This window comes from Desmodus rotundus, chromosome 7 (genome assembly GCF_022682495.2).
Source record: "Desmodus rotundus isolate HL8 chromosome 7, HLdesRot8A.1, whole genome shotgun sequence".
Taxonomy (NCBI): domain Eukaryota; kingdom Metazoa; phylum Chordata; class Mammalia; order Chiroptera; family Phyllostomidae; genus Desmodus; species Desmodus rotundus.
In genome coordinates, this window is record NC_071393.1 from 10,026,464 (window position 1) to 10,050,668 (window position 24,205).

General features: G+C 54.8%; 1 protein-coding gene and 1 long non-coding RNA gene across 3 annotated transcripts in view; one reads left to right on the top strand and one right to left on the bottom strand.

Annotated features, from left to right (window-relative positions):
• SRRM4 (serine/arginine repetitive matrix 4) overlaps positions 1-11,711 on the top strand; it is a 135,754-nt gene extending 124,043 nt beyond the window's left edge. The window contains exons 10-13 of one of the 2 annotated variants that reach the window (XM_024567029.4): positions 1,243-1,446; positions 4,154-4,264; positions 4,849-4,989; positions 6,598-11,711. In XM_024567029.4, coding sequence (XP_024422797.2) covers positions 1,243-1,446; positions 4,154-4,264; positions 4,849-4,989; positions 6,598-6,883 — 742 coding nt within the window. In that variant the 3' untranslated portion in view covers positions 6,884-11,711. The remainder of the gene's footprint in view (positions 1-1,242; positions 1,447-4,153; positions 4,265-4,848; positions 4,990-6,597) is intronic. The other variant, XM_045200845.3, reaches the window with a different exon arrangement.
• Positions 11,712-16,796: 5,085 nt separating this feature from the next.
• On the bottom strand, positions 16,797-23,492 carry LOC123480397 (uncharacterized). Its single transcript, XR_006656391.3, has 3 exons — positions 21,113-23,492; positions 20,466-20,594; positions 16,797-19,270 (listed from the first exon to the last, which is right to left on the bottom strand). It is a non-coding gene; the product is annotated as an uncharacterized lncRNA (long non-coding RNA).
• Between the last annotated feature and the right edge of the window lie 713 nt (positions 23,493-24,205).

Below are 24,205 nucleotides of genomic sequence, written 5' to 3' on the forward strand. Positions count from 1 at the left end.
TTCATTCGCTCTCCAGGGACAGCCAAACCGAGTGACTTAGCCCCAGCCTCTCACTTTGAAATATAAACAGTCTTTAAATCCACACTGCCTTTGTCCTGTCAGCTGGAAGCAGAGGGCAGAGTAGAAGAGGTGTCAGCCCTGAATCAGGGAACCATAGTGAGTGAAGGGCGGGGGCGGGGGAGGGGAGTGCTGGCGAGGTGCCAGGGCAATGGGCTTCAGCGCTGGACAGATCCGGGTTTGGGCGTCCAAGTGGCCTTGAGCGAGTGGCTTGCTCTCCTGAGCCCTCTCTGCACGCTGGGATGGTAGGCGTGCCAGCTCCCTGAGGCTGTGGGCGACCAGGGAGATGATGCCTGTGAAGTGTCCAGGACACTCGGAGGCTCCAAGTGTTTATTCCATTTATTGACAACCTAGGACACATGTGTCAGGCTTTGTCCTTGGTGTTGGGATACAGTGTCCAGAGGGACAGGAGTCCTGTCCCCAAGGAGCTCAGTGTCTGCAGGAAGAAGAAACAATTCTGAGACCAAGTACAGTCACTGGGCTGAGCGAGGCCTGAGCGCTGGGCCTGCGGTGACACATTGGAGGTCACCCAACCAGACTTCAGGGCATCAGGGAGGGCTTCCCTGAAAAGGTGAGGTCGAACTAATGCCTTAACCATGACGAAGAGTTTTCTGGTGACGAGGGGAGGAAAGAGGGTTCCGGGCAGTGGGAACGTTCTGAGGCCTGGACACAAGGGAGGGAACAAGGACACTGCAGGAGGAACGAATAGTCTACTAGGACTAGAGTCCAGAGAGGGATGTGCCAAGAGCTGAGCCTGGATGGGTGCGCAGAGGCCAGGTCAGGATGAACCCTGAAACCATGCACGTGACCCTTGGCCCAATGCAAATGAGCACGTCCTGCCTGAGAACCAGCAGGAGCCCGGCATGGCTCTAGGCACCACAGAAACACGGGTGCACATTACATACGGCAAAGTACGGTAAATCTCCCGGCATCCCCCTGCCCCATGACCCAAAGTACTCAGACACGCCCCCCTCCCCGGGGGATGTGTCCCACTGCCTCTACTCCTAAGCCGTCAGCCTAGGAGCCCCTCCCGGAAGTAGGATGCAAAGGGGTGGGAAGAGGGCTCGGGGAGCCCCACAGCCCTGGGAGCACTGCAGCCCTGGCAGAGGTAGGATGGTGAGCACCAGCGCGGACGCCCCCAGGCCAGCAGGCAGGCCGGCACTAACAAACATTCTCCCTCCGCAGGGAACCGCAGTCGCCATGCCTGGGCTGCGCCGAGGTGAAGAAGTCCAGTGTGGTCCCCTCCCCAGCCCGGAGCTCCCCCATGAGAGGGTGCTCCCGCAGCTCCTCCTATGCCAGCTCCCGCTCCTCCAGCCACTCCTCTCGGTCCCCAAACCCCAGGGCCTCCCCCAGGTACACCCGGAGCCGATCCACCTCCTCTGGGAAAAGGTGAGTGTGGTGTGGACCTTGGCTCTGCAGCATTTCCTCCTTGGGGAGCTGACGAGGTAACCAGAGATGTCCTTGGACCCATGGGGGAGAGGAGTCAGACAGACTTGAGCTTGGATGCCCCTTGACCCAGTGCTAGCTGGTGGCCTTGGGCCTCCGTTCATCTCCCTGAGCCTCAGTTTCCTCATCTGCAAAATGAAAACAATAGCAATACTCACCCTGAAGGATTGTTCTGAGAACTACAAGGCACTGAGAACAATACTTGGAATATAATGAATATTAGTTATTATTGTTGCTATTGGCATAGGGATGAGCTCAATTAGCTCTGTGTATCAATTAGCTCTGCTGCAAAAAAAAAAAAAAAAAATTACCCCGGAACTTTGCATCCTTAAACAAGTGTTTACTTAATGTCTGAATCTATGGGTCAGCAGTTCGGGCTTGGGCTCAGCTAAGTGGTTCTTCGGTCTCTCTTAGGCTCACGTAGGTATCTTCTATCAGCTGGTGGGTTGTCTGGGGGCTGGCCGGTTTGCTCCATGTGGTCTCTCATCCTCCAGCAGGCTTGTCTGGGCTCCTTCACGTGGTGATGGCTAAGTTCTGAGAGAGAGGGGTGGGAAGCAGAGACAGAGAGGAAGGGAGACGGCAGCAGTGTGCCAGGCCATTAAGGCCTAGGCTCGGAGTGGACGTCACCCCCCTTCTGCCATTCTGTTAGCCAGAGCAACTCACAGAAACCAATCCAGATGCAAGGGTACTCCTCTCAATGGGACGGGCTGCAAAGTCACAGTTCAAAGGGTATGGACACAGGAAGAAGGATTGTCCATATTTTTGCATTCTGCCACTCAGTTACAATAGCGGTTGGTAATTGCTTGATTTTCTCATATCGAATAAGAAGGCAGCAGACACAAGATCTCAGGAACTGGAAGATCCCACCCAGTCTAACCAACCCGTGGCTCCGTGGAGTCCAGTTCTCCTACGCAAACAGGAATTCCCAGGAGCGGCCCTACTCTTCCTTTTCTGCAACCATAGAATCCAAACAAACAAACAAAACAGCTGCTTAGCTGGTTACTTCCAGACCAGTTCATTCAAAAAGAGGAGACAAGGCAGCGGACAGAAATATTCAGTATGCCTGAGTGCCATAAGTAGAAGGACAATTCAAACTGAAAAGAAAACTAAGGGGAGAAATAAAATTAAGTCCCAAAGGCACGTCTACTTTGTGGAGTTGCCGTGGGGGTAGGCTGCAGCTACCACTCTGAGCCCCCTGACAGAAAAGCAAAGGGGGCACCGCCCCACTAACTGTGACACCAGTAGCAAAAAAGGGGGTAACTGAGCAAGTTGCGGAGAAGAGCAGTGACTGCTATTGTGTCGGTGCGTGCAAACTGGCTTGCACTGCTCCGCAGAAAGAGGGCGCTATGCCATGGGGTGGCAGAAGTGTCTGGCGTCCTTTGAAAGTGTCCCAAAGTATGTTTTATCTTGAGTCTTTCTTACGTATCTTTCAACGAACAGCCAAAGAGCTAGTTGGCTGGAGCAAATTCTCCAGGGGCCTTAGCTAGACACTGTCCTGGGGTCCTGAGCCTGGAGAAGCTCTTCCTCGCCCCCACTCCTCGCATCGCCCTGGGCCGTGTGGAAGCTCAGAGCCCGGGGGCCGTGTTTAAGGGGCCTGGTGGTCAGGACTGCCAAAGAAAGTGGGGAACCCCTAAGGAACAGCTAGGGGAAGGCAAGCCATAGCAAGCCTTCTTTTCGAATCTAAAAGAATTGATGGGGAAACAGGTTTTGTTTTAAGGAAAAGCTGTAAAAGCAGAGCATGAGAGAGCATCCCTGTCCATCCCTGTGCGCACAGCAGACATTGCTGATCCATCACGGCGCTCTCCCCCTGAACGCAGACAGCCATGCCATCCCCTCAGCCCCGGCAGCCACCGCTAGGAGTGGATCACCCCCGGCACACACAGATGAACACTATTTGAAAGCCTGACTTTAGGGCTGTGAGAAAGAAGGGTAGGTGTTCCTGGGAAGCTGGCCCAGGAACTAGGAAAGGGGGAGGCATTAGCAGAGTGGGAGGAGGACCGGAAGGACCACAACGGTTAGATATTTGCATGGATACAGCCTAACAGGAGTCAAGAGCACTTGGTGGCCAAACAGGCCTGGGTTCAAATCCCTTACAAGGTGAGTGACCTTGAGCAAATTTTATCACCTCTCTGTGCCTCTGTTGCCCATATACAGCAGGGTTGAAGGTAGTACCCAGCCCTAGGATGTGCTGAGGATTCAATGAGATAATGCACCCAAAGCATTTATTTCAACGCCTGGCACAGAGTAAAAGACATAATATGATAACACAGACACAGCGTATCTACTATTTCCTGTGTGCTGGCTCCGTGTCAATATGATAAGTGATTCGCCCTAATTTACTCATCTAATCTACAATTCTGTAGGGTAACTGCTATTATTACCCCCATTTTGCAGATGAGACTCAGAGAAGAGAAACCACCTGCCCAAGGTCACACAGCTAACAAGGGGCCAGGGTAGTTAAGAACTCAGTGAGACGAAGTTGTCCATATTATTATTATTATTAACCACCAGAAAGGGAGGGGACTTCATTCCCCAGTAAGGGCCTGCTTCCTCTGGCCTCCAGAAGGAAAAAGACTGAAGACCAGCCGACATCCTGGGCAACCCTAGCGGAGCTCGGCAGGCTCCTCAGGGGCTACCTCTTCTCCTCCAGGTCCTACTCGCGCTCACCCAGCTACTCCTCCAAGTCTGGCAAGAGGAGCCCGCCCAGCAGAAGCTCTCGATCCCGCCGCAGCCCCAGCTACTCCCGCTACACCCCCAGCAGGTACAGGCCCCGCCCCCAGGTGCTGGCCCTCAGTAGGCCCCGCCTCCCAGAAGCACCTCAGTGGAGACTCGCCACGCCCCGCCCCTATTCCCTTTAGGTCAAACCCTGCCAGAGTAGGAATAGGATCATGACTAAACACTCCTGTAGTTCCTTTTATCTTAGCTGGAGTGGTAACTGGGGCCCCATATATATCCCTGTGTCCTAACGTACCCTCCCACCCCAAACTACGGCCACAACCCAGAACTCACACCCCTACCTTTCACACACCCACAATGCCCCCCATCCTATACTGAGCCCCCAGTCTTACGCACCAGGGCCTGTGGAACTTCAGATCCCCACCCCAGCAGCCCCCGCACCCCTGTACTGCCCACCCTCAAAGGCTGGCACCTGCAGCGCCCGGCCCCACCCCCATGGTACTCACCCCCGCAGACTCTCCTGCCCCACCCCTGCCCCGTGCAGCTCCTGTCGCCTGCCCCACTGGGGTGGAGGGCCTTGGGGACGGGAAGTGAGTGCCCCTCTTCTACCCCCTGGCACAGGAAGCCAGGCCAGGGCCAGCTCCCCAGTAATCTCTCCGCATCCCCCAGGGAGCGGGACCCCAAGTACAGTGAGAAGGACTCGCAGCAGCGGGAGCGCGAGCGAGCGCGGCAGAGACGGAGGTCCTACTCGCCCATGCGGAAGCGCCGGAGAGACTCCCCGAGCCACCTGGAGGCGCGGAGGATAACCAGGTGAGGCTCCAGAGGCCTGGCGGTGCCCACCTTCACCCTCACTCCCACGCCCTCCCCACCTGTTCGGCCTCAGGCTCTCTCCCTGCCTCCCTGGGGCTGGATTTCAGAATTGTGGGAGCTCAGGGACTCCCTCTCCCCTCAAACTCTCAACGCCTGAAATTGTTTCCATTCAAAACCTCCGGGGCAAGTCAGCGCCCGGGGCCCACACTGCTGGGCTTGCGAGGGTAGGAGCAGTGGGGGCGGGGCCTGGGCCGGTGCGGGGCTAGGTGGGGGCTGAAAGGGGTGGGGCCAGAGTTTGCACCTGGAGCTGTGGTCAGGAAGCAGAGCTGCGGAAAAGAGTGAGGTCAGGCCAGGGAATGGGGTTCCCGACAATGGGATAGGGCCTTGGCCTGGAGATGGGGTTGGGCAGTGGAGACAGACCACCCTCAGACCTACATGCAAGAACCTAGGCTCAGATGGACGCGTCCGTAATGACACCCCGAAGCAAACGTGCAGAGGGCAGCCGCGATCAAGTCCCAAAGGCACCTGGAGGTGGGTAAGGAGGAGAGTGCTGGGTTTGGAGGGGAATCCTGGCCAGGCCACCTTCCAGGTGACTTCCGGGAAAGGCTCCTCACCTCCCAGAGCTTTAGTGCTCACTCAGGAAGCACTGGAGGAAATAACTCCCAGGAGTATCATGAGGCCGAAGTGAACACGGACACAGGTGAAAGTGCTTTGGAAATCTAGGTGCAGAACCCTAGAGCCCGCCATGCGCCATCGCAGCGGACAGGCTGGGTGGACAGGTTTTCTGTAAAGGTCAGGGCGTAGAAGAGAGGCCTGCGGTCTGAGTGGGCACCATGTCTCAGGCCTGGAAACCTGGGAGAATGGCCGAGCGCTGCCCTGCAATCGGTGCCTGTCGATCAGCTGGGCTTTTCCTGCTGACCCTTTCGGGGTCAGCCACGTGGTCCAGAGACCCCCAGGGGAGGGGCCGAGCTCCTGGCCGCCAGGTGCCTCCTCCCTGGGGGTGGCCTGGGGGAGGGAAAGGAACGCGGGTCCCAAACAGGAAGACGGGGTGATGGCATCGCCTGCTCCCGGCGCGCAGGAAGGGACTCCTGCACCCACTGCCTTGACGGAAGGGTCCTTGGGGTCCGCTTGCAGGAAGGCTGGGGTACAGGGAGTGGCGTTTCCAGAAGACTCCCTGGTTTCTTGATGAACTCATTCGGTGTTTTCCAAACTTCAGTCACTTAATTTTCTTTAAATAGACTTGCCCTTTTTTAGAGGTGCATACATTTATTTCAAAAGGAAACTTGATATGCCACAGTGCATGGAAAATCAGCCTCCCCTTCCATAAATAGAAGGTTCTAGTGAAAGTAAAAATAACAAATTCCGTGGCCAGCTGGAGGCTCTGTGCCCCAGGCCCGCCATGTTAAAAAGTGAAATTATCACTTTTCAAGACTTGTCAGCGCCAGTTTTGTCTGCTTGATGTTCTCAGAACTGCAAGGGGAGAATCTGTTCTTGAAGGTCTGCTGGGAATGGAAGGCCGCTGCTTGCCTTCCCTCTGGACAGGGCTGAGGCTCCCGGGAAGGCTGGGAGGAGTCAGGCCCTCACCTGCGCCCTCTCTGGTCTCCACAGCGCCCGGAAACGCCCCATCCCCTACTACCGGCCCAGCCCCTCTTCGTCCAGCGGCCTCAGCAGCGCCTCCTCCTGGTACAGCAGCAGCAGCAGCCGCTCAGCCAGCCGTAGCTACTCCCGCAGCCGCAGCTACTCCCGCAGCCGCAGCCGCACCCGGAGCCGGAGCAGGACCCGCACGAGCAGCAGCTCCAGCTCCCGCAGCCCCAGCCCGGGCTCCCGGAGCCGGAGCCGGAGCCGGAGCCGAAGCTACAGCTCAGCAGGCAGCTACTCCAGCACCAGGCGCTAAGCAAGGGCCCTCCTCTGAGTTAGCTGCCTGCAGGGGCGGGGCCCTATCTTTGGGCCAGCCTCCCCCACTCTCTGCCCACCCTGCCTTCTCCTTGGTGACAGACATTGAGGGCTCCTGGACCCTGTCCTTTCTGTCCTCCTGGGGAGGAGGAAAAGAGGGTACAAGCTGCTAAGAGCCTCCACCAGCACCACCCTGGGGCTCAACTCAAGCCTGGGCCTATGAAGAGAAACACCCACCCTCTGTTGTCACAAAAAAAAACCCCTCAAAGTTTCGTAAGAAGCAAGGGGTCCATGACTCCAACATTTGGGCCTGGCCAGGAAGATGTATAGATGGTTCCGCACACACATGGCTCCCAGGCTGCAGACGGAAGGGCAGGGCTAATTCATCCCACCTGCCCTCCTCCTCCCCTCATTCAGGCTGCTCGTCCGTGGACCGATCCCTCAAGGGGGTGGCGGGGGTTGGGGGGATGAGACGAGATCAAGGGCAATTCAGCTCCAGGAGATGGGGTCAGGCCTGTCACTTCCCCAAACAGGCCAGAGCAAAGGCTAGAAGGCTCTTGAATCCTAGAAGAGGGTATGTATATGAGTAGGGGACCTGGACATCCCAGTTGACAGTAGGGGCCTCTGACAGTGAGTGCAGAAGCGCAGAGGAAGAGGTCAGGCCGCTGCTCCCAATATGCTGGGTGGTTGGAAAAGCAGCCCAGCAGGTTCCAGCAGTGGGGAGGCCACCATGTGGCCTACACGAGAAGCCCCTTGGCTATTCGCAGGGACCCTGCAGCCTCACTGAGAAAGGACACAGCAGACAGTTGGGACGGCATGGTCTACATCCCCGAATTTGTCTCAGCCCCACTAGCTGGCACCAGACCAATTCCACAGGACCATCTGCCCAATGTTCCCCAGTGCCATGGCCAGCGGCCATCCGCAGCGCCAGCCCGTCTGGCCTTACCCGCTGGTTGGCGCCTGCCTGCCCCTGCACACCGCCCAGAGTGCCACACCCTGGATCCTACGCAATGCAGCTGAGCACCCCCCACCCCCCACTCTCATTCTAAGCCACCCCCTTTGCCTCAGGAATTTTACCAGGATGGGGCACAGCAGCTCAGGTTTGAGGGGAAAGGCCCAAATTCAGAGAGTCTGGGGGGTTTGGATGCTCCATGTCTTAGGCTCCCCCTGGCTTCTGAAGTTCCTTGTCAGCTTGGGGAAGCCCCACCCTTGTTTCTTCTGCTCTCTGCCCACCTCCCCCTGCCTGAGTCCGGGCCCTGAGAGTGAGTCGATCTCTGACACGCAAATACCAGCAGCTGCTCCATCCACAGAAGTAACTGAGAACAGGGGTGTGGGAGAAAGGATCCTGAAAATAACTCTTGGGCATCCCCTCGCCAGCTAACTGGCTTTCCGGAGTCTCACGGGTGAATTTCAAGCTTGTGGTGGCAACAGCAGCAGGGCAGGACTCAGAGAGAGTGGAGCGAAGGGGGACAGCCCCCAGCTCTGGATGTGGGGCTCTGTGGAAGCAGGGATCAAGTACTCTTCATCCCTCACGCCGCAGGGAAGACGTTTGGTGGAAAAATCCTTTTGTTTGGAACCAGGGACCCGCCCCTGCCCAGTCTTTGCCTACACATCAGCCTGTGGGGCCAGAAACTGCCCTGAACCACCCCAAACGTACCCCCTCCACCCTGAGAGCAGAGCGAGGTTGTTTGGGCAGCTGTGGAGGGCCTGCCTTCCCATGATGCCCTCTGGCCCAGACCTGGGCCCAGCCCACCAAGGCTCACAGATGCAGATGCTGTCACTGCAAAAGGCCAATGGCAGGCGCCCCAGGAGGGCATGTACAGCAAGTGTAAATAACCCTCTTCCCCGCCCAGGCTCCCTGCTGGACTCCAGTCTCCCCGTTGCCTTGCAGCCTCCTTAGCAGGACCGCGGAGGTGAGAGGCCTCCCTTTCAGACCGCCTCCATTCAAGCAACTCTAGGGGACTGTTTTGCCTGGGGCTGCTAGCAAACCTCTTATTTATTGTATGTATTTATGTTTATTTATTTATTTATGTGATGAGATCTCTGTCCCCATTAGCAGTATTCAACTATTTATTTATATGGAGAGGTTGTGTGTGTATGTGTGTTTGGGGAGAAGGGGGTCTTCTAAATTATTTCTGGGCATCTCTCCTGTCTCTGTAGGTGGGATTTAACAAGCGGGGTGGGTGGGGATGTTGCCCTTTCCCCTGTAGGTGAGACTCACTGAGCCCTAAGCCCCAGGACATCCTGGAGGTGGCCCAGAAGCACTTCAGGCCCCCAGGCGCCTTGCTTGGCCCACCATCGATGAGGTTCAGGGCTGTGCCCCAGCCCCTGCCCTCCAGCTGCCTCACTGAGGTACCAAAAAAATGAAAATGGCCAAGAAGCTTATGAGCTAAGGCACCGAACTGACACAGCGGAGTCACAGCTTACGTGGGGGCTGGCATCTAAGTTAGTATGGAAGGCGAAACCCACCCAGTCGAAATCACCTGTGAAAGTGCTCTGGGCAGCCCCCGGGAGACAGGTGCTACCTCCTGGTGGGCTGATGCGGCTTCCATTGAAGCAGCCGCCTGTGTTTGGAGACTGTGGTGGCTGAAAGTGGCACAGGGCTCAACACTGGGGTCCCGTGCACTCGGCTTAGACAAGAAGCTCAAACCTGGAGAATAAGGCAAGGACTGTGACGAAGGGAAGGGGAGACGCCTATCTTGATCTCAACCTTACTCCACGGCAGGTGTTAGTGGGCAGGACCCTCACGGGCTTCTGTGAACATACCTGGTTTCCTGTCAGTTACCCAGGCTTCTGACTCCCGGCGCCAATCCTCCCCACCCCCTGTGACGCCGCCGCTCTGTCCCTTCTGCCGCGGATCCACACGGCCTTGTGACGAGGATTCGGCCCTCCTGGGAGAGGCGCACAAACCCAAAGCGAAAGCCTTTTTGTGCGTGTGGTCTCTTGCTGTTCTATCAAGAGAGAAAGCAAAGATATTTTTGAAATTAAAAAAAAAAGGTAAAAGGGCAGTGACAGGTACCCCACAAGAAGGTCATTTCAGGCCCACCCTGGGAAGCAGGATGTAGAGGTTCTTACCAGGCTCGCCTCTCTGACCAACCGACCAACCGGCAGTGGCTGGCGGCGGGGGACGGCTCCCTCCCTTTCCAAAGTCACTCTTCCCTGTCTTGAAACAGCCAGCTTGGCTGGTCCAGCTTTGGGTTTGGTAGGCCTGGTGATTTCTCTGGTCATGTGACTGCCCTGCCTTAGCCCAAGCAACCTAAGCAAAGGAGTCTGCCCGGCTCGGGGAATGTTTGCAAGAAGGCTGTTTAAATGCCCCCGGAGGAGGTCTTTTTCCCTCCTGCTCACTCGGTGTGTTTCTCTAATCTCCTTTACATTTTCTGTTTTTTCCCCTCCAAAAATGAAACCTCTCGTTGGGGCACCAGTAACCTTACTTTTAACCAGGACTCCCAACCCCTGGCACGGCTGTGTCTCGGCCTACCCTCATTACTTTCTTCCCCCCGGGAATGAGACAAACTGCCGAAACCTGCTCCTGATAGGACCTAGTTTAAGAACCAGTCCAGGAAAGGGAGGCAGATGTGGTTTGAGGTCAAGCACGGGCAGCCCCTGACCTTCCTGCTACGGGTATTCATTCACTGAATGAGTGAACCCGGGCCAATCGCTCCTTTTCTCTGGGTCACAGATTCCCCCTTTGAGAAGTGGAGGAGTTTCTGAGATACAACCCAACATGTCCACCGGAGCCATTCTTCAAAGACAGAGTGAGCTCACAGAGATGTAGAGAAAGAAGGAAAAACATCCTGGGACATTTTCAGGAGGTTCATCATGAGAGTAAAAACCTGAAAGCAATCATGTGACTTCCCTCTCATTGAGGAAGAAAAGGCTAACTAATTCAAAGCCCCCACCCAGGAACGTTTCGAGTTTATCCAGCTTTGACTCCATTCCTATACTTCTTCCCTCTCTCCGAAGAAAAGTCAATCTGTCAGAAGTAAAACAACATTAAGGTGTTTGAATGACACAGGGTCTCTACCTCAGAGGTCCCATCGCTGACTTATTCAAACCCATCTTTCCCAGAAGGCTTTGCTTAGCGAGGCCAAAATTCAGGATGCTCCCAAAGGTTTGAAAGCACTTTTTTTTCTAAGTCCTACTTCTATCTTTTCTTCTGCCATATTCTCCTCCCCGAATATCCAAAGTACTCTCATGTGTGTGTATCTCTTGCTTTCCTTTCCAGCTGAATATAAAATTTTGTCTCATAAAAAAAATTTAAAATCCTCCAGGATTCCTCAAAACACACCGCCTCCTGAACTGGCCAGGCCCAGCCGGGGCGCAGACGCTGGTGCTAGGAAGCGATGCTTGTTTACAGCCTCTTCCTTCTCACTTCCGCCCCACCCAGCCGTCGAGGCCGAGACAGTTGTCTCTTCCCCTCCATCTGTGACCGGTTTTGTCTGTCTCTACTTTTTGAGGGTTTTTCTTTAGTGGTGGTTGCTTTGCATTGTAAATACCATGATGGGGATCCCTCATCAGAACATTGCTTATTTAAGAATTTATTTCCTATTTATTGAGTGGTATTGTGAGAGGAGAGGGACTACCCCTGCCCCTGAATTGCTAATGGCATCAGCCTAGCTCCCAGCTCCCTGCTCGGGCGGCTGCCTGCAGAGGGGGCCTGCTCGCCCAGGTAATGAGAGCTAGAATCACCCAGCAAATTGGAATCGGCAGAAACGGAGGCTTCAGTCATACAAATTAGTCTCAAATGGAACTAAAACACTGGTTAACTCCGGGAAAACCTCATTTAGATGGAAATTAATTGAGGAATAAAATGCCTGCACACGAACCAACTTCTATTAAAAAGTCACAACTCCTTGGGAAGAAAAAAAATGGTGAGAGAGAAAGAAGATTGTAATCCCTCTTCTCTGGCCAAGAAAAGCTATGCCTCGTCTTTTAACAAGCTGAGCCAAAGCGAATGGCACAAACTTCCTTTGTGGGTCTCTTGCTTCTGTGTGTGTGTGTGTGTGTGTGTGTGTGTGTGTGTGTCGGATGGAGTGGCTCTCAGGCCTCAGTCTTACCATCTGCAGAATGGGGTTTGGCCTCAGTGCTCCCTCCCAGCGGAGTGGAGGGGGGGGGTCCCAACTCTGATGCCCTGTCAGATACAGGGCCCCTTGTGTCTTCTCCTGACTGTAGGCTGAAGGGTGTCTCCCAGGGATGGAAATAAAAACGGCCTGGGCTTCATTTGCAGGGTGAGGTCGCAGTAGCTGAGTCCTGCAGTCAGATTCGGGAGGGGCGGGGCGGTGCATCCAGGTGCTGCCATTTGACAGCACCTTGTGGTCTGGCTGAAAACCCTCAAGATTCAGCTTGAACTTCTCCCCAACCCCACTTCCAGAGTCATCAAAGAAGAGAACAGAATGGCTTTGCTGTGCTACTGTTTATTTGTACCGTTGTTCAAGCCAGTGGTATGGGTCATATGGCCATTTCTCAGGTGGGAACACTGAGGCCCAGGAAGGGGGAAGTGGCGTGCGCAAGCTCCCTTGGGCTCCGGCCTGTCAGGCCCCATGCCCCACACCCTCTCTGGAGCTCCTTCTTGCCAGGCCTACGCTATGAGGACTTCTGTTTGGGCTGTATTTTTTCTGTCCCAATTCTTGGCTGTTTCCTCAAGCAGTCATTGGCCAAGGACCTCGAAGAATCTACCCCATCAACCAAGGCCATTTCTCCATGTCAGGGGCTTGGAACCCCCATCTGGAAAACCCCAGACCAGGGGACCCACCAGCAGCCCAGGCTGAGCAGCCAGCCCCTGCCCGGAACGCCCACACCGGAGGGCGGGAGCTCCTGTGTGCTGCGGCACCCTGGGTCCCTGCCCCCACCAGTGGCACCGCGGCCATGGCTTGTTGGATTTCTGGTGTCCGCAGCTGAGCGTAAACTTCCCAGGTTTCCGGTTTTTCAGCCTGTACGAAACGCGTCTGTTCTAATAAAAGGTCCCATGGTATGGTGTTCTCACACACAGCCCAGCGTCCTCTGTCTGTACTGTGGGGCGGGGGGGGGGAGGCAGGGAGTTGGAAAGGGGGTTGGTGGGGAGGCGGTGCTGCCGCTGAAGGCCACACACTGTCGCCTTGCTCGTTTCTGAACCTTCCAAACAAGCCTGTAGGTACTTTGGTTCCCTAAACAGGGTCTGGCACAAATAACGTCCCTGTTTTGTATTACAAAATCTTTTATTACAAAACCATAAGCATGTAATTCTGTAACATAACAGTATCACACTCAAGCGCACTATATGACATTTTAGGTGAAATGTTCAAGTTAAAACTGTAAAGTATTACACCCATATCATTACCCTACCCACCACACTCCCAAGCAGGCCTTACTTCTGCCAGACCCTCTATTAATTAGCGCCGTGGAGGGCCTGAGGAAGCCTCTTCCTAAGCATTTCGCGTGCATTTTCTTAGTCTTCACTGCAACCCTAGGCGGCAGGCATCAGGGTCTCCTTCCTGCAGAGAAGGGAACCAGGACCCGGGAAAGCGAAACCACTATCCCAAGGCCTGGAGTCAATGACTGAGCCCAGGCCACGCACTCCAGACCCCAGACTGCAGCTCCGTCCAGGCTCCGCCCACAGCAGGGGGGGGGGCGGTTCTCTGTGGCAGAGTCCTGTGGTTGTGTGGTCGTGTGGTGGGGTGGAATCTCAGTGCTGGGCACAGACGTGGGAGTCCCAAGACCAGATATAAAACTAGACCCTGCCGCTACCAGTGTGCAGCACTGAGCGGGGCCGACACCCTGAAAATGGGGACAGATGGCCACAGCTGCCCCCCTGAGCCCCCTTGGGGACTGACTGGAGCGGTGGCTCTAATACAATTGGTGCACAGAACGCACTCAGTGACTTTTAGTGAGCGTGGCTGCTGTCACCCAAGGCAGGACCGCCAAGTGAAGTGGGGCTCGTGCCAGCGACCCCAAGGTGGCCAACCTGGGACAGTGGGGGCCCTGAGAGACCCTGTGGGGGCCTCCGGAGACATTCTCAGTGTCCAAGTTAAAAGTTGTTGCCCTGGAGAGCAGGGGTTGAAAACACCCGCAGGATGGGGGTGCGGTGGGGGGCAGGTGAGGGAAGCCAACAGGGTTAGGACTCTGGGGACTGGGGAGCCCAATTTCCACTGTCAGAGAGAAATCCCCCCTACTTTCTCAAGAAAACCTGAATGTTTAGGTAAAAATCTCCTGACTTGAAAAATGCTTGTAACTCATTTTTTATGTGGGTCAAAACTACACACAGAGATACATTGTATATCATCTCAGGGGCCGGGCAGGAGGATTACCCCGGCCCTGGCCTCCCCCCGACCACAACCAAAGTCCCCCCCTGGGAATGATCGGGATGGGATGTCCTCCCTGGGGTCAACCAGTGCTGTCCCCCACTAACACCCCAACCCCCTGCACACTGATCTCTTTCTCCCCAAGTAGGGGCAGGGTTACTACTGGTATCTCCTCTTCTAAGGCTTCCTCAGTGAAGAATAGTAATAACACAATAATAATAACAACAACCCCCTTTGATGGATCAATTAGCGTGTGCCAAGCCCTTTCCATTCATTAACTTACTTCATTTTCCCAGCAACCCGATTTAGTCCCATTTGACAGAGCAGAACGTCGAGGCTCAGAGAAGCCCAGACAACTGGTGGATGTTTGAACCTAGGTCTGCGGGCACCAGGGCGTTTCTGCTGTGCCCCTCTGCCTCTGAAGGCGTGAGTCCCGTCGACTCCGAGCTAGCCCTCTGCAGGGCCCCTGATAATCTTGTTCCAGAAAACGTGGCTGCCAGGAGTTTTTCCCCTGTGACACCAGCCACCTCTCACTGACTCAGCAGAGCACTTCACCTATCTCCTGCCCTGGCCCCCGGTTACAGGAATCAGTGTGTTTGTCCCTCCAGTGATTATTCTGGACAGATGCCCCACCCTCGCCCAGCCTCAACTGTCCTGGCTGCCAGAGGGAGAGACCAGCTTCCGCAGAGGTCCATCTCTCAACCAGGTGCTCAGCTGCCCAGGGATGGAGCTGAGGCAGCCAGAAGCAAGCACCCTCACCTTCTGCAGCCTCAGGGGCGCACGCAGCTTTTCACAGACAAGCAGGGGCTGGGAGGAGGGGAGTAAAACTCCCAGAGACCCAAGGTCCAAGACTCCCACCCCTGCTTGCTTCGGGACCTCAGTAAATCCAGCCTTCTGGGTTCTGCCACCTGGTAAAGGAGGTTGGCTTAGGCCGGTGGCTCTCAACCCTGGATGCACAGTGGAGACACCTGCGAACCTTCCAAAGCCACTCACACCTGGGCCCCACCCCATCCAAACAAGAAGAATTGTTCTGGGTAGGTGCTGGAGGTCAGTCTCTCGAAAGGCTTCCTGGGGGCTACTAACATGGAGCTGGGATTGAGAACGACTGAATTCAATGGCACCCAAAACGCCGCCTGCCGTCCAGGCCTGCTGTCGGCGATGGGCTGCAACCTGCTGTCAGGGTGGCAACACCGGCAGCGGCAGCGGCAGCTCCTCCCACACAGTGCAGGGCCTGCTGCGTGCCGCACCAGTTCCGAGTTCCTTGCCTGCAGTAACATAAATTACGTTATTTCAAACTCCCAACATCCTTATGTAGTAGGTCCTGTTTTTGTGCTGATTTCACAGATGCAGAAACTGAGGCTCAGACAGGTTGCCCCCGGTAACACAGCTAGACTGCGAGGATGATGGTGAGTCCAAAGGGACACCTAAAACAGCCTTGAGGCTCAAGGACAGCATCGCAGAAAGACTGACGTCTAGGGTGCTGCTTTGGAAATGAGGAGAGCTGCCCAGGCTGGGAAAGGGGGCTCAGGAAAGAGGAGGGAGCAGGGGACCCCCGTCAGGGACAACTGCAAGTGTACGGGCCCTGAGGACTGACTTCCATCTGCCTCAGGTTGGCTCTTCACCCCCCACCCACCCACGTGTCCCTTCCACAGCACTTCTTCCAGTCTGCAATTAGTGTGTTCGCTTGTTTACGCATCTCCGAGAGGACAGGGCCCTGCCTGCCTGTTCCTCCCCAAGCCTGAGTGTCTGGCAGGGGCCGCCCCACCAGGCCCAGCCGCCTTCAGAGAGCTGGGCTCCCTTCCAAGTCCCAGGCATTTTTGCGTTGGTTAGGTTTCACTTTATGTGGGATGTGAGGAGTGGGGACTGTGGCCGAAGGGCTGTGACGTGTCCTACACAGGGAGCCCGAGGGTCTCCCGTGCTCTCCCCTGTGGGGGCGGTGGGCCCTCCCTGGGGGTGACAGAAGGCAGCAAAGGCAGACAGACATGAGCGCCGCCTGCTACTAGTCCAGCACGTGGGAAGCTCTGAGGTTTATTTCCTGAAGTTGGAGAGTACAAGATTTTTCCAGTTAACTTTTTTTTCAATTATACTTGGCATTCAATACCATACTGTTTCAGCCGTACAGCATAGTGGATAGACATTCATACAACTTACGAAGTGATCCCCCGGTAGCTTCAGCACCCACCGGGCACCACCCATGGTTATCACAATAGTGACTACGTTCCCTAGGCTGTACTTTACATCCCCATGACTACTTTGTAACTACCAGCCTGCACTTTAAAAAAAAAATTAAATTTATTGATTGATTTTAGAGAGAGAAAAAAGGAGAAGGAGAAACACCGATTTGTTTTTTCACTTATTTATGCATTTATTGGTTGGTTCCTTTTTTAAAAAAAATTCTTACCTGAGGATATGTTTACTGATTTTAAAGAGAGAGGAAGGGAAAGAGAGAGAGAGAGAGAAACATCACTGGGAGGGAAGCATCGACCACTTGCCTCCCATACGCACCACGATCGGAGATTGAACCCACAACCAGGATGATGTTCTAACCAGCTGAGTTCCCTGGCCTGGGCCCAACCTGTACCTCTTAATCCCTTCACCCTTTTTACCCCGCCCCCCAACCCCCTCCCCTCTGGCAACCATCGGTTTGTTCTCTGTGTCTGAGTTCGTTTGTGTTTCGTTTGTTCATTTCTTTTGTTCTTTAGATTCCACACACAAGTGCAATCGTGTGGTGTGTGCCTTGCTCTGACTTACTTCACTGAGCGTTAATACCCTCTAGGTCCATCCATGCTGCTAAGATTCCGTCCTTTCTTAGGGCCGAGTCATATTCCATTGTCTATAGAGAATAGTGCGACTTTTTAAAGGCAGTGGCTGAGAGTGAGAACTTGCAGGTCGGAAAGACCTGGGTTTGAGCCTGACTCTGCTACCTCCTGGCTGTGTGTCTGTGCATAAGTGGCTTCACATCTCTGAGCTGCGGCGTCCTCATCTTTCCAGTGGGGACAAGTACAAATCTCCTAAGGATGCCGTGACGATTAGTAGAGCTGACGCAGGCAGAGCACTAGCCCAGTGACTGATGGAGCTATTACCATCATTACTAAGAAAAGTTGGAGGGGGTCTCTGTTGCCCAGGGAAGCTCATGACAACTTTTTGGGAGGATTCCAGGTCACCTGGGCGGAAAGTCAAACAGCCTCTATCTATGCTCGCCGTTCATCACCTCGAGCCCCAAATTCTCAAGAGAGTCCCTCCCGCTGCCGTCCTCCCTAAGTATCTCCTCCACTCAGAAAAATCTAGTCTTCGAAGGACTGGGCCCTCTCCCCACGTGCATCCCCTCTGACATTTCATCCATAGTTCCTCCCAGAGTGGTTCCAACATCAGTTCACTCATGGGAAGGCAGGGGGCGCTGTTCTGGCGTTTCCACGCCCTTGAATCCGGCTCTAAACCATTCCATGGCTATGGCCCACCTGTGGACAGATGACTCCCGGCAGTTTTTCTTTCTGCCTCTTTTTTTTTTTTCCATTGCCAATGAAATTTGTTACGCAAATTCTCACGTGCAACACTGGTCCCTTTGACAATCTACTCTCGAATCTAAAACCAAAATAAACACCACCAACCACATCAAACGGACTCGTATTTTCTCACCACCCCCCACCCACACACACACAGAGTATTTTTCCCTTCTGTCTCCCTCACCTCCCACCCTAGTTCCACATGACGTAATCTTAATCTAAGGGAACCCATGACCTCCCAGGCTGGGGCTTCATAGAGTCTGAGAATTATTTGAAATCTTACACTAAGTTTTTATGTATAAAAATATCAGCATTTTGCCTTGGCTGGTGTGGCTCAGTGGATTGAGTGCAGGCCTGTGAACCAAAGGGTCACTGGTTAGATTCCCAGTCAGGGCACATGCCTGGGTCGCGGGCCAGGTCCCCAGTAGGGGGCGCACAAGAGGCAACCACACATTGATGTTTTTCTCCCTCTCTTTCTCCCTCCCTTCCTCTCTCTAAAAAAGAATTTAGAAAATCTTTAAAAAGATATATCAGCATTTTGTTGCAGAAAAGTACATATTTCCCACCAGTTTCCCAAAGGAACCCAACTTGAAATTGTCTGCAAAAGCTGTTTGACTCTCTCAGGATCTGGCAGTTTCTAGTTGTCTCCCAATAGCCATTGCCCCCATAGTAATGAAAACCCTCGATTTTAACTGAGTCCATAGCCGCCCAGAGTGAAGCCTGGATTTCCCAGCCTCCCTTGCAACTAGGTGTGGCCTCATGACTAACATTGGCCAATGAGACGTAGGCAAAATGTTTGCATGGTAGCTTGCAAAAACTTCTATAAATCTTTGTGTGTGCCTTTTCCTTCTTTTTTCCTTCCTTCTTCTTGCTGGATGGAACGTGGACATGAAGGCTAGAACTCAAGTGGCCCTCTGGTCCATGAGGCAGCTGTGGGAATGGAGCCCATGGAGACAAAACAATGAGATGAGAAGGTCTCGGTCCCCGGACTTGGGGAGCAGGAGGCTCAGGCCAGCACTGGACAGGGTGTCTCTGGATTTTAACATGAGGGAGAACGAAACTCCTCTCTTGTTCAGCTGGTGTTACTGGGGCTCTCTGTTATTCACTGCCAACGCCACGCATATATTCCGGGGGAAACTAAGACAGTCCCCCAGAAGGAATGTCTTGTTTATTTACATCTCCTTGTCCACCTCTGTACCTCCTCCCCAGCAACTCCGACCTCTCCCTCCTCCCAGCACAAACCGTGAGAACTTTCTCAGGCTGCACCTGCCCAGGAGCTATTATTCCCAGACCTAAAAAATAAATAAATAAATAACCACCTGTTTCCAAAGCAGTTGCCGTGTGTCATGGTTACCGACTGGTCAAACCAGCTCTGCTCTGACCTCAGAGATAATCTGAGAAAGGGATGGCCAGCGTCATACATGTCATCTCTCCCTCACCCCAGTCGCAGGGCCACCCTCTGTCCAAGTGTCTCTTCGTGGCACCTACATGTCCCAGACTGTGAGGAAGAGGCGGCAGCCCTTTCCTGGCCAGGTCGCCTGGCAGAGGAGGAGACGATTTACCTCTCAGAACAACAGAAGCACCGAGACAGTCCTCTGGAATCGGCACCTGCAAGCACAAAGGGCAGTGAGGAACACCGTTCAGCAGGGTAGTCCAGGTGACGCTGTAGTTCCAAATGAGTCCACAGTTTCAGAGCCTTAGAAGAACAAAGGCTTGTTTCTCACCCATATGCATGGTGGGCCAGCAGAGGCACGCTGCCCATTGGTAGTGTCAGGGACTACGGTGCCCAGGAAGGGAAATCGCCCAAGGGTCCTGCCCTTGGGGTCTCCCATGGGCTATTACATTAAATGCTTCGGACCCGCGGCCACAGGCAGCACTGCCGCTCACCACTCATTGGCCATAGCTCGTTACCCGGCTCCTCAAAACTGCAACAGCGTCAGGAAGCACATGGCGACCTACCACGTGCCTAGCATCTGACTGCGTTCCAATTTCTGTGCCCGGTGCTGTTCTCAGGGTCGACAACACGGGCCTGAACTTTCAGGAGCAGGTCCCTGCCCTCGGCCCTCTCGGCCCTTACGTTCTAGTGGAGGAGGCAGAGAACGAAAGACAAGAGAGGTGTAGTGTGTGCCAATCAGGCAGGGCAAGCACCATGAAGAAAAGGAAGTCAGCTGCTGCGGGAGAACGTGACTTTTTTAGATCAAGTGGCTGGACGAGGCTTCTCTGAGTAGGTGAAATTTAAGTACAGTCACAAAGGGAGGGAGAGACCAGCCCTGTGGCGATCTGGAGGAAGGGTCACAGACAGCGGTGACAGCGGAGGGTAGGAAGGGTCCTCAGATAGGAATATGTGTGGCTCTTCTGTCTGAGGGACAGAGAAGGGCTGCCTGGAACTCAGCACGGCGAGCAAGGGGTGGATGGCGGCAGAAAACCAGGTCAGAGAGGTGGCCAGGTGCCTGCACTTTCTTCACAAAACTGCTCAGTGCCTGCAATTGCTGTAATTGATGATTTGGTTCTTTGTTTATTGACAGACATGAAAGCAAAGACGTCTGTCTCATTCGCTCTCTGCTTTGTGTCCGGCCCCTCAGCGAGTGCTTGGCATATCAGAATGAATAAATCCGTGATGCGTGAGTGAGTGACTGGGCTGAGGCACATCCTGGCCGGGCAGCTATGAGCACAGGCTTAGGCTTTTCGGCAGAAAACAGGTTAACGACATCCCACTGGCTCTCAGGGCTGCCAGGAGGACTAGGAGGGGAGGCACGCGGAGCCTGGCACAGCGCGGGTCTCGCCTAGGGGTGGGGACCATTACCGCTTTGCTGTTTCCGTTGTTCCTCCCAGGATCATAGGGTGGTTAGGAGCCAGACTGCCTGGATTTGAACATCCGCTCTGTGTGACCTTGACCCAGTTTTTTAACCTCTCTGCGCCTCAATATCATCATCTGCAAGTGGAAATGATAGACCTATCTTAGAGCAACTTGGGTGAGGATTAAATAACTTGGCATCTACAAAACACAGCTGGTACAAAACATTCAATCTTTGCTATTTTTATTGTTATTATGATTATTATAATTATCCGTAGAGGTGGTCAGAGGCCGTGATCCCCTGGAGAGGATTTTGGAGACAATAGTAGGAGGGCGCTAGGGCTCAATAAATAAGCATCGCCTTCACAGGAGTGGGAGGGCCTAGGCTTGTTTCGGGAGAGACTCTGTGGGCGGTTTATTTTACTGTATTTGTTTGTCATTTGTTTTTGTGTGGGGGCGGGCAGAAGACAGGGCACTGGGCTTGAAGTTCAAACACACCTGGGTTCGGAACCCAGGAGGGGGCGGCCTTGAACACGTCATATCAGGCCCTGAGCCTCGGTTTCCTCATCTGTAATGGGAACCCCTGTGGGAGGGGGCGCTGTGGTGAAGACGGAATAAAAATGCGCTTGGGAAGCACTGGGGGTGGTGGTCAGCACCTTCTGAGCGCCGCGAGATTTTTGCCAATATTCCTGCACTATTCCTGTGCGTGGAGTCTGTCGCGTGTGGGTGAAGCAATTCAGAAGGACGGCTGCTGACACATCCACTCTGCCCGGGTCTGCTGGGCTCCTGCAGCACACTGGGCACCCTTGTAGATGCGGTTGTGGGACGGCAGGGAGCGGGGTCCCTGCATGCACAAGACACGGAGAACGCTGCCCTCAGGGAGCCAAGCTCGCTGGCCATGCCAGGGGTGTCATCGTAGGGGATCCGAGAAAAGGAATGAAAAGAGGCGTGAGTACGTTGGCCTCCATTTGCTGGCAAGTGTGCCACCAGCTCTGGGTTAGACGGCAAACCTGGAGAGGGGTCTTCCTGGACCTGGAGCCTGAGTGAGTGTCCCCACACCCAGCTAAAGAGTTCCAAACCCCTGCAACTGTATATAAAACACGACGCCAAAATGTCGTGCAGAAAACCGTGTCTCCCTAGGAGTCGCAGAAGCCCACGGCTCAGCCCTTCCAGACCCTGCCTCCACCCACCGCCCAGCCGCAGGGCAGGTGAAAGGGAGGGAGGTGGGAGGGAGGGAACACGGGTTCCCAACGGGTGGGAAGCAAAGGCACAGAACTGAGCAGTCCACAGACCCGTGTCACTGTCCTGCCCAGCACTGTCTTGACCTTCGGCCTCTCGTCCCCGGGCCCCGGTTTCCGGAATGCAGGGTAACATCACCCTGGCCCAGGGTTGTCTGTTTGAGGATTAACTGTGTTCCTTCCCATGTGAAAGCCCCCACAGGGTGGCAGCCAAAAGAACCCCCGTTCCAGGGCCTGGGGTCTAACATGCCCCCACAGCCTTCCCAGGGCTTGCCTTCCCTAAGAGAATGGGCAGGAGGCTCCCTGCCCTCCCGGGCCTCTCCCGGGCCTCTCCCGGGCATGGCCCTGTGCTGACGGCCCAGGGGGCCTATTGACCTGTCTCCTCCTGTGGTTAGCTGACTCCTCTGCAGGTGGCTGGGCCAGCAGGGAGCAGCCACCTCCCTGCCCAGCTTCCCCAAGCAGAAGGCTGGCCTGTCCCCACAATGCAGCTAGTGTCCAGCGGGGCATGGGGCAGCAGGTATGGGGGCAGATCACAGGGCAAGACCTGGGCAATACAGTCCCATTCTGGTTGCTGCTGTGGGGTCCCTAGTCCCACTGGCTCAGGTGCGGATCCTCAGCCAGCTGTGTGGCCCCATGGAGGTGGCGTTACCTCTCTGAACCATGAAAATTCAGTGGGTCATAAATAAACGTGTTGAGCACCGGACCTGGTACACAGTAAGTGCTCAGGAAAGGTGTGACCATGACTCTAAGAGGCGGGACAGCCGAGGGGTCAAGAGCCCAACGGCCCAGGTTCAAATCCCAGCTCTGCCACTGAAGAGAGACTACGAATTTTGCCGTGTATAACGCGCACCCACGTCTCATATAGAACCATTTATATAGATACGGAAGTAGTACTACCCACGTACAATGCGCATCCTTATTTTTCCCTCAAAAATGTGGCAAAAAGCATGTGATATACACGGCAAAACACAGTATATACATGGCCAAGTCTCGTCATCACGCTGTGCCTCAGTCTCCTCATCTGTAAAATGGGGGTAATCACAGTCCCTTCCTTGTAGAGTTGTGGGAGGGTTAGGTGAGTTAATAACACATAAACTTAAAGTGCTCAGAATAGCACCTGGCACGTGGAAAGTGCCGGATAAATGCTGACGATGCACGTGTCTGTTTTCCAGCTGCGCACCTGCCTCTCCTCCCCAGGGCCTCGGCACTGAAGTGTCCTGCAAATGAGAAGGGTGAGGCCTCTGAAGTTTTGCCTCCCCTTCTTCCCCAGGCTCCATGGGGCTGTGGAAGGGAGGCCTGGAGAGGAAGGGGGATCTTCCCAAGTAGTCCCACCTGAAGACTCACCCACAAAGAAACACAGTCCCAGCAAAAACACACCACTCCCTCAGACCCACAGGCAAATCCACCCCGGCCTCAAACCAGGCCCCGGGCAGGACAGCTTTCCCCTCCTGGGCACCCAGCCACTCTCCCCTCCTGGCTCCACACTCAGCTAGCCTCGCCCCAGCACTGATTACAAAGCAAAAGGAGGCTTCTCGTCCAGCTGTGACGTCAGCCTGGAGCTTCTAGCCTGGTGATCTCACCCTGAGTCAAGTGGGGACCCAGTCACTGAGCTATTGTGGCGGAGAGGTGGCGGGGTGGCAGGTGGGGTGGGGGGCTCAATCTCCCTCTCTCGCCTGGAAGGCAAGGTGAATGGGAGCCTGGGTCACTCAGCTGAGCATGGACCAGAGGTTCAGAACAACCCACGTCCCCTCCCAGGCCTGCCGCCCCACAGCTGCATGCACGGGCCAAACTCCGTGCCTCTGTTTCCTCACCTGCAAATTGGGGGTGGGGGACACCCCTGTGTTGCGGTCAGAACCTAAGGGAATAATGTCTGCAGCTGCTCCCCGCAACGGCAGGCAGGCACACCGGAGGCAGCAGGACAGGATGGGACCGATGCTGTTCTCCGTGTTATTATTTTTAGCAAACTGCCTCATGCAAACACTGCTCTATCATCAACACGATTTCTCTGCCGATGACTCAGTGAATTCCTTAGCACCCCCACCCCACCCCACGAGGAAGGCAGGGCCGAGACCCAGAAGCCCACAGAGGGACAATGGCATGCCTCAGACTGCCCACCTGTCGGGGACAGATCACATCCTGGAACCCAAGCTCAAGGAGCCTTGCCCCCCCACCCCCGCGCGGGTGCAGCATCTGTTGCTCAGCTTCGTGATTCACAGTCATCATAATGATAGAAGCTGCCCTTAGTTACCACGTCCCACGGCAGTCTCCTCGTCTGGAAAAAGGGATGATGAAGCAGGTCATATTTGGGAAGCGCTTAGAACGGGCCTGGCACCCAGCGAGCGCTGTGCAATTGAGAACTCAGCATTGAAAATGAGGGAGCGCCAGTCTGCGAAGTGCGTGGGGAGCATCGCCTCCACGAGCAGGCTGCTATGAGATCCACAGGTGGGAAAACCCACAGCTCAGAGAAGCCTGGGACTAATGTGACTGCCCCCCAGCAGACACCGAAGGAAG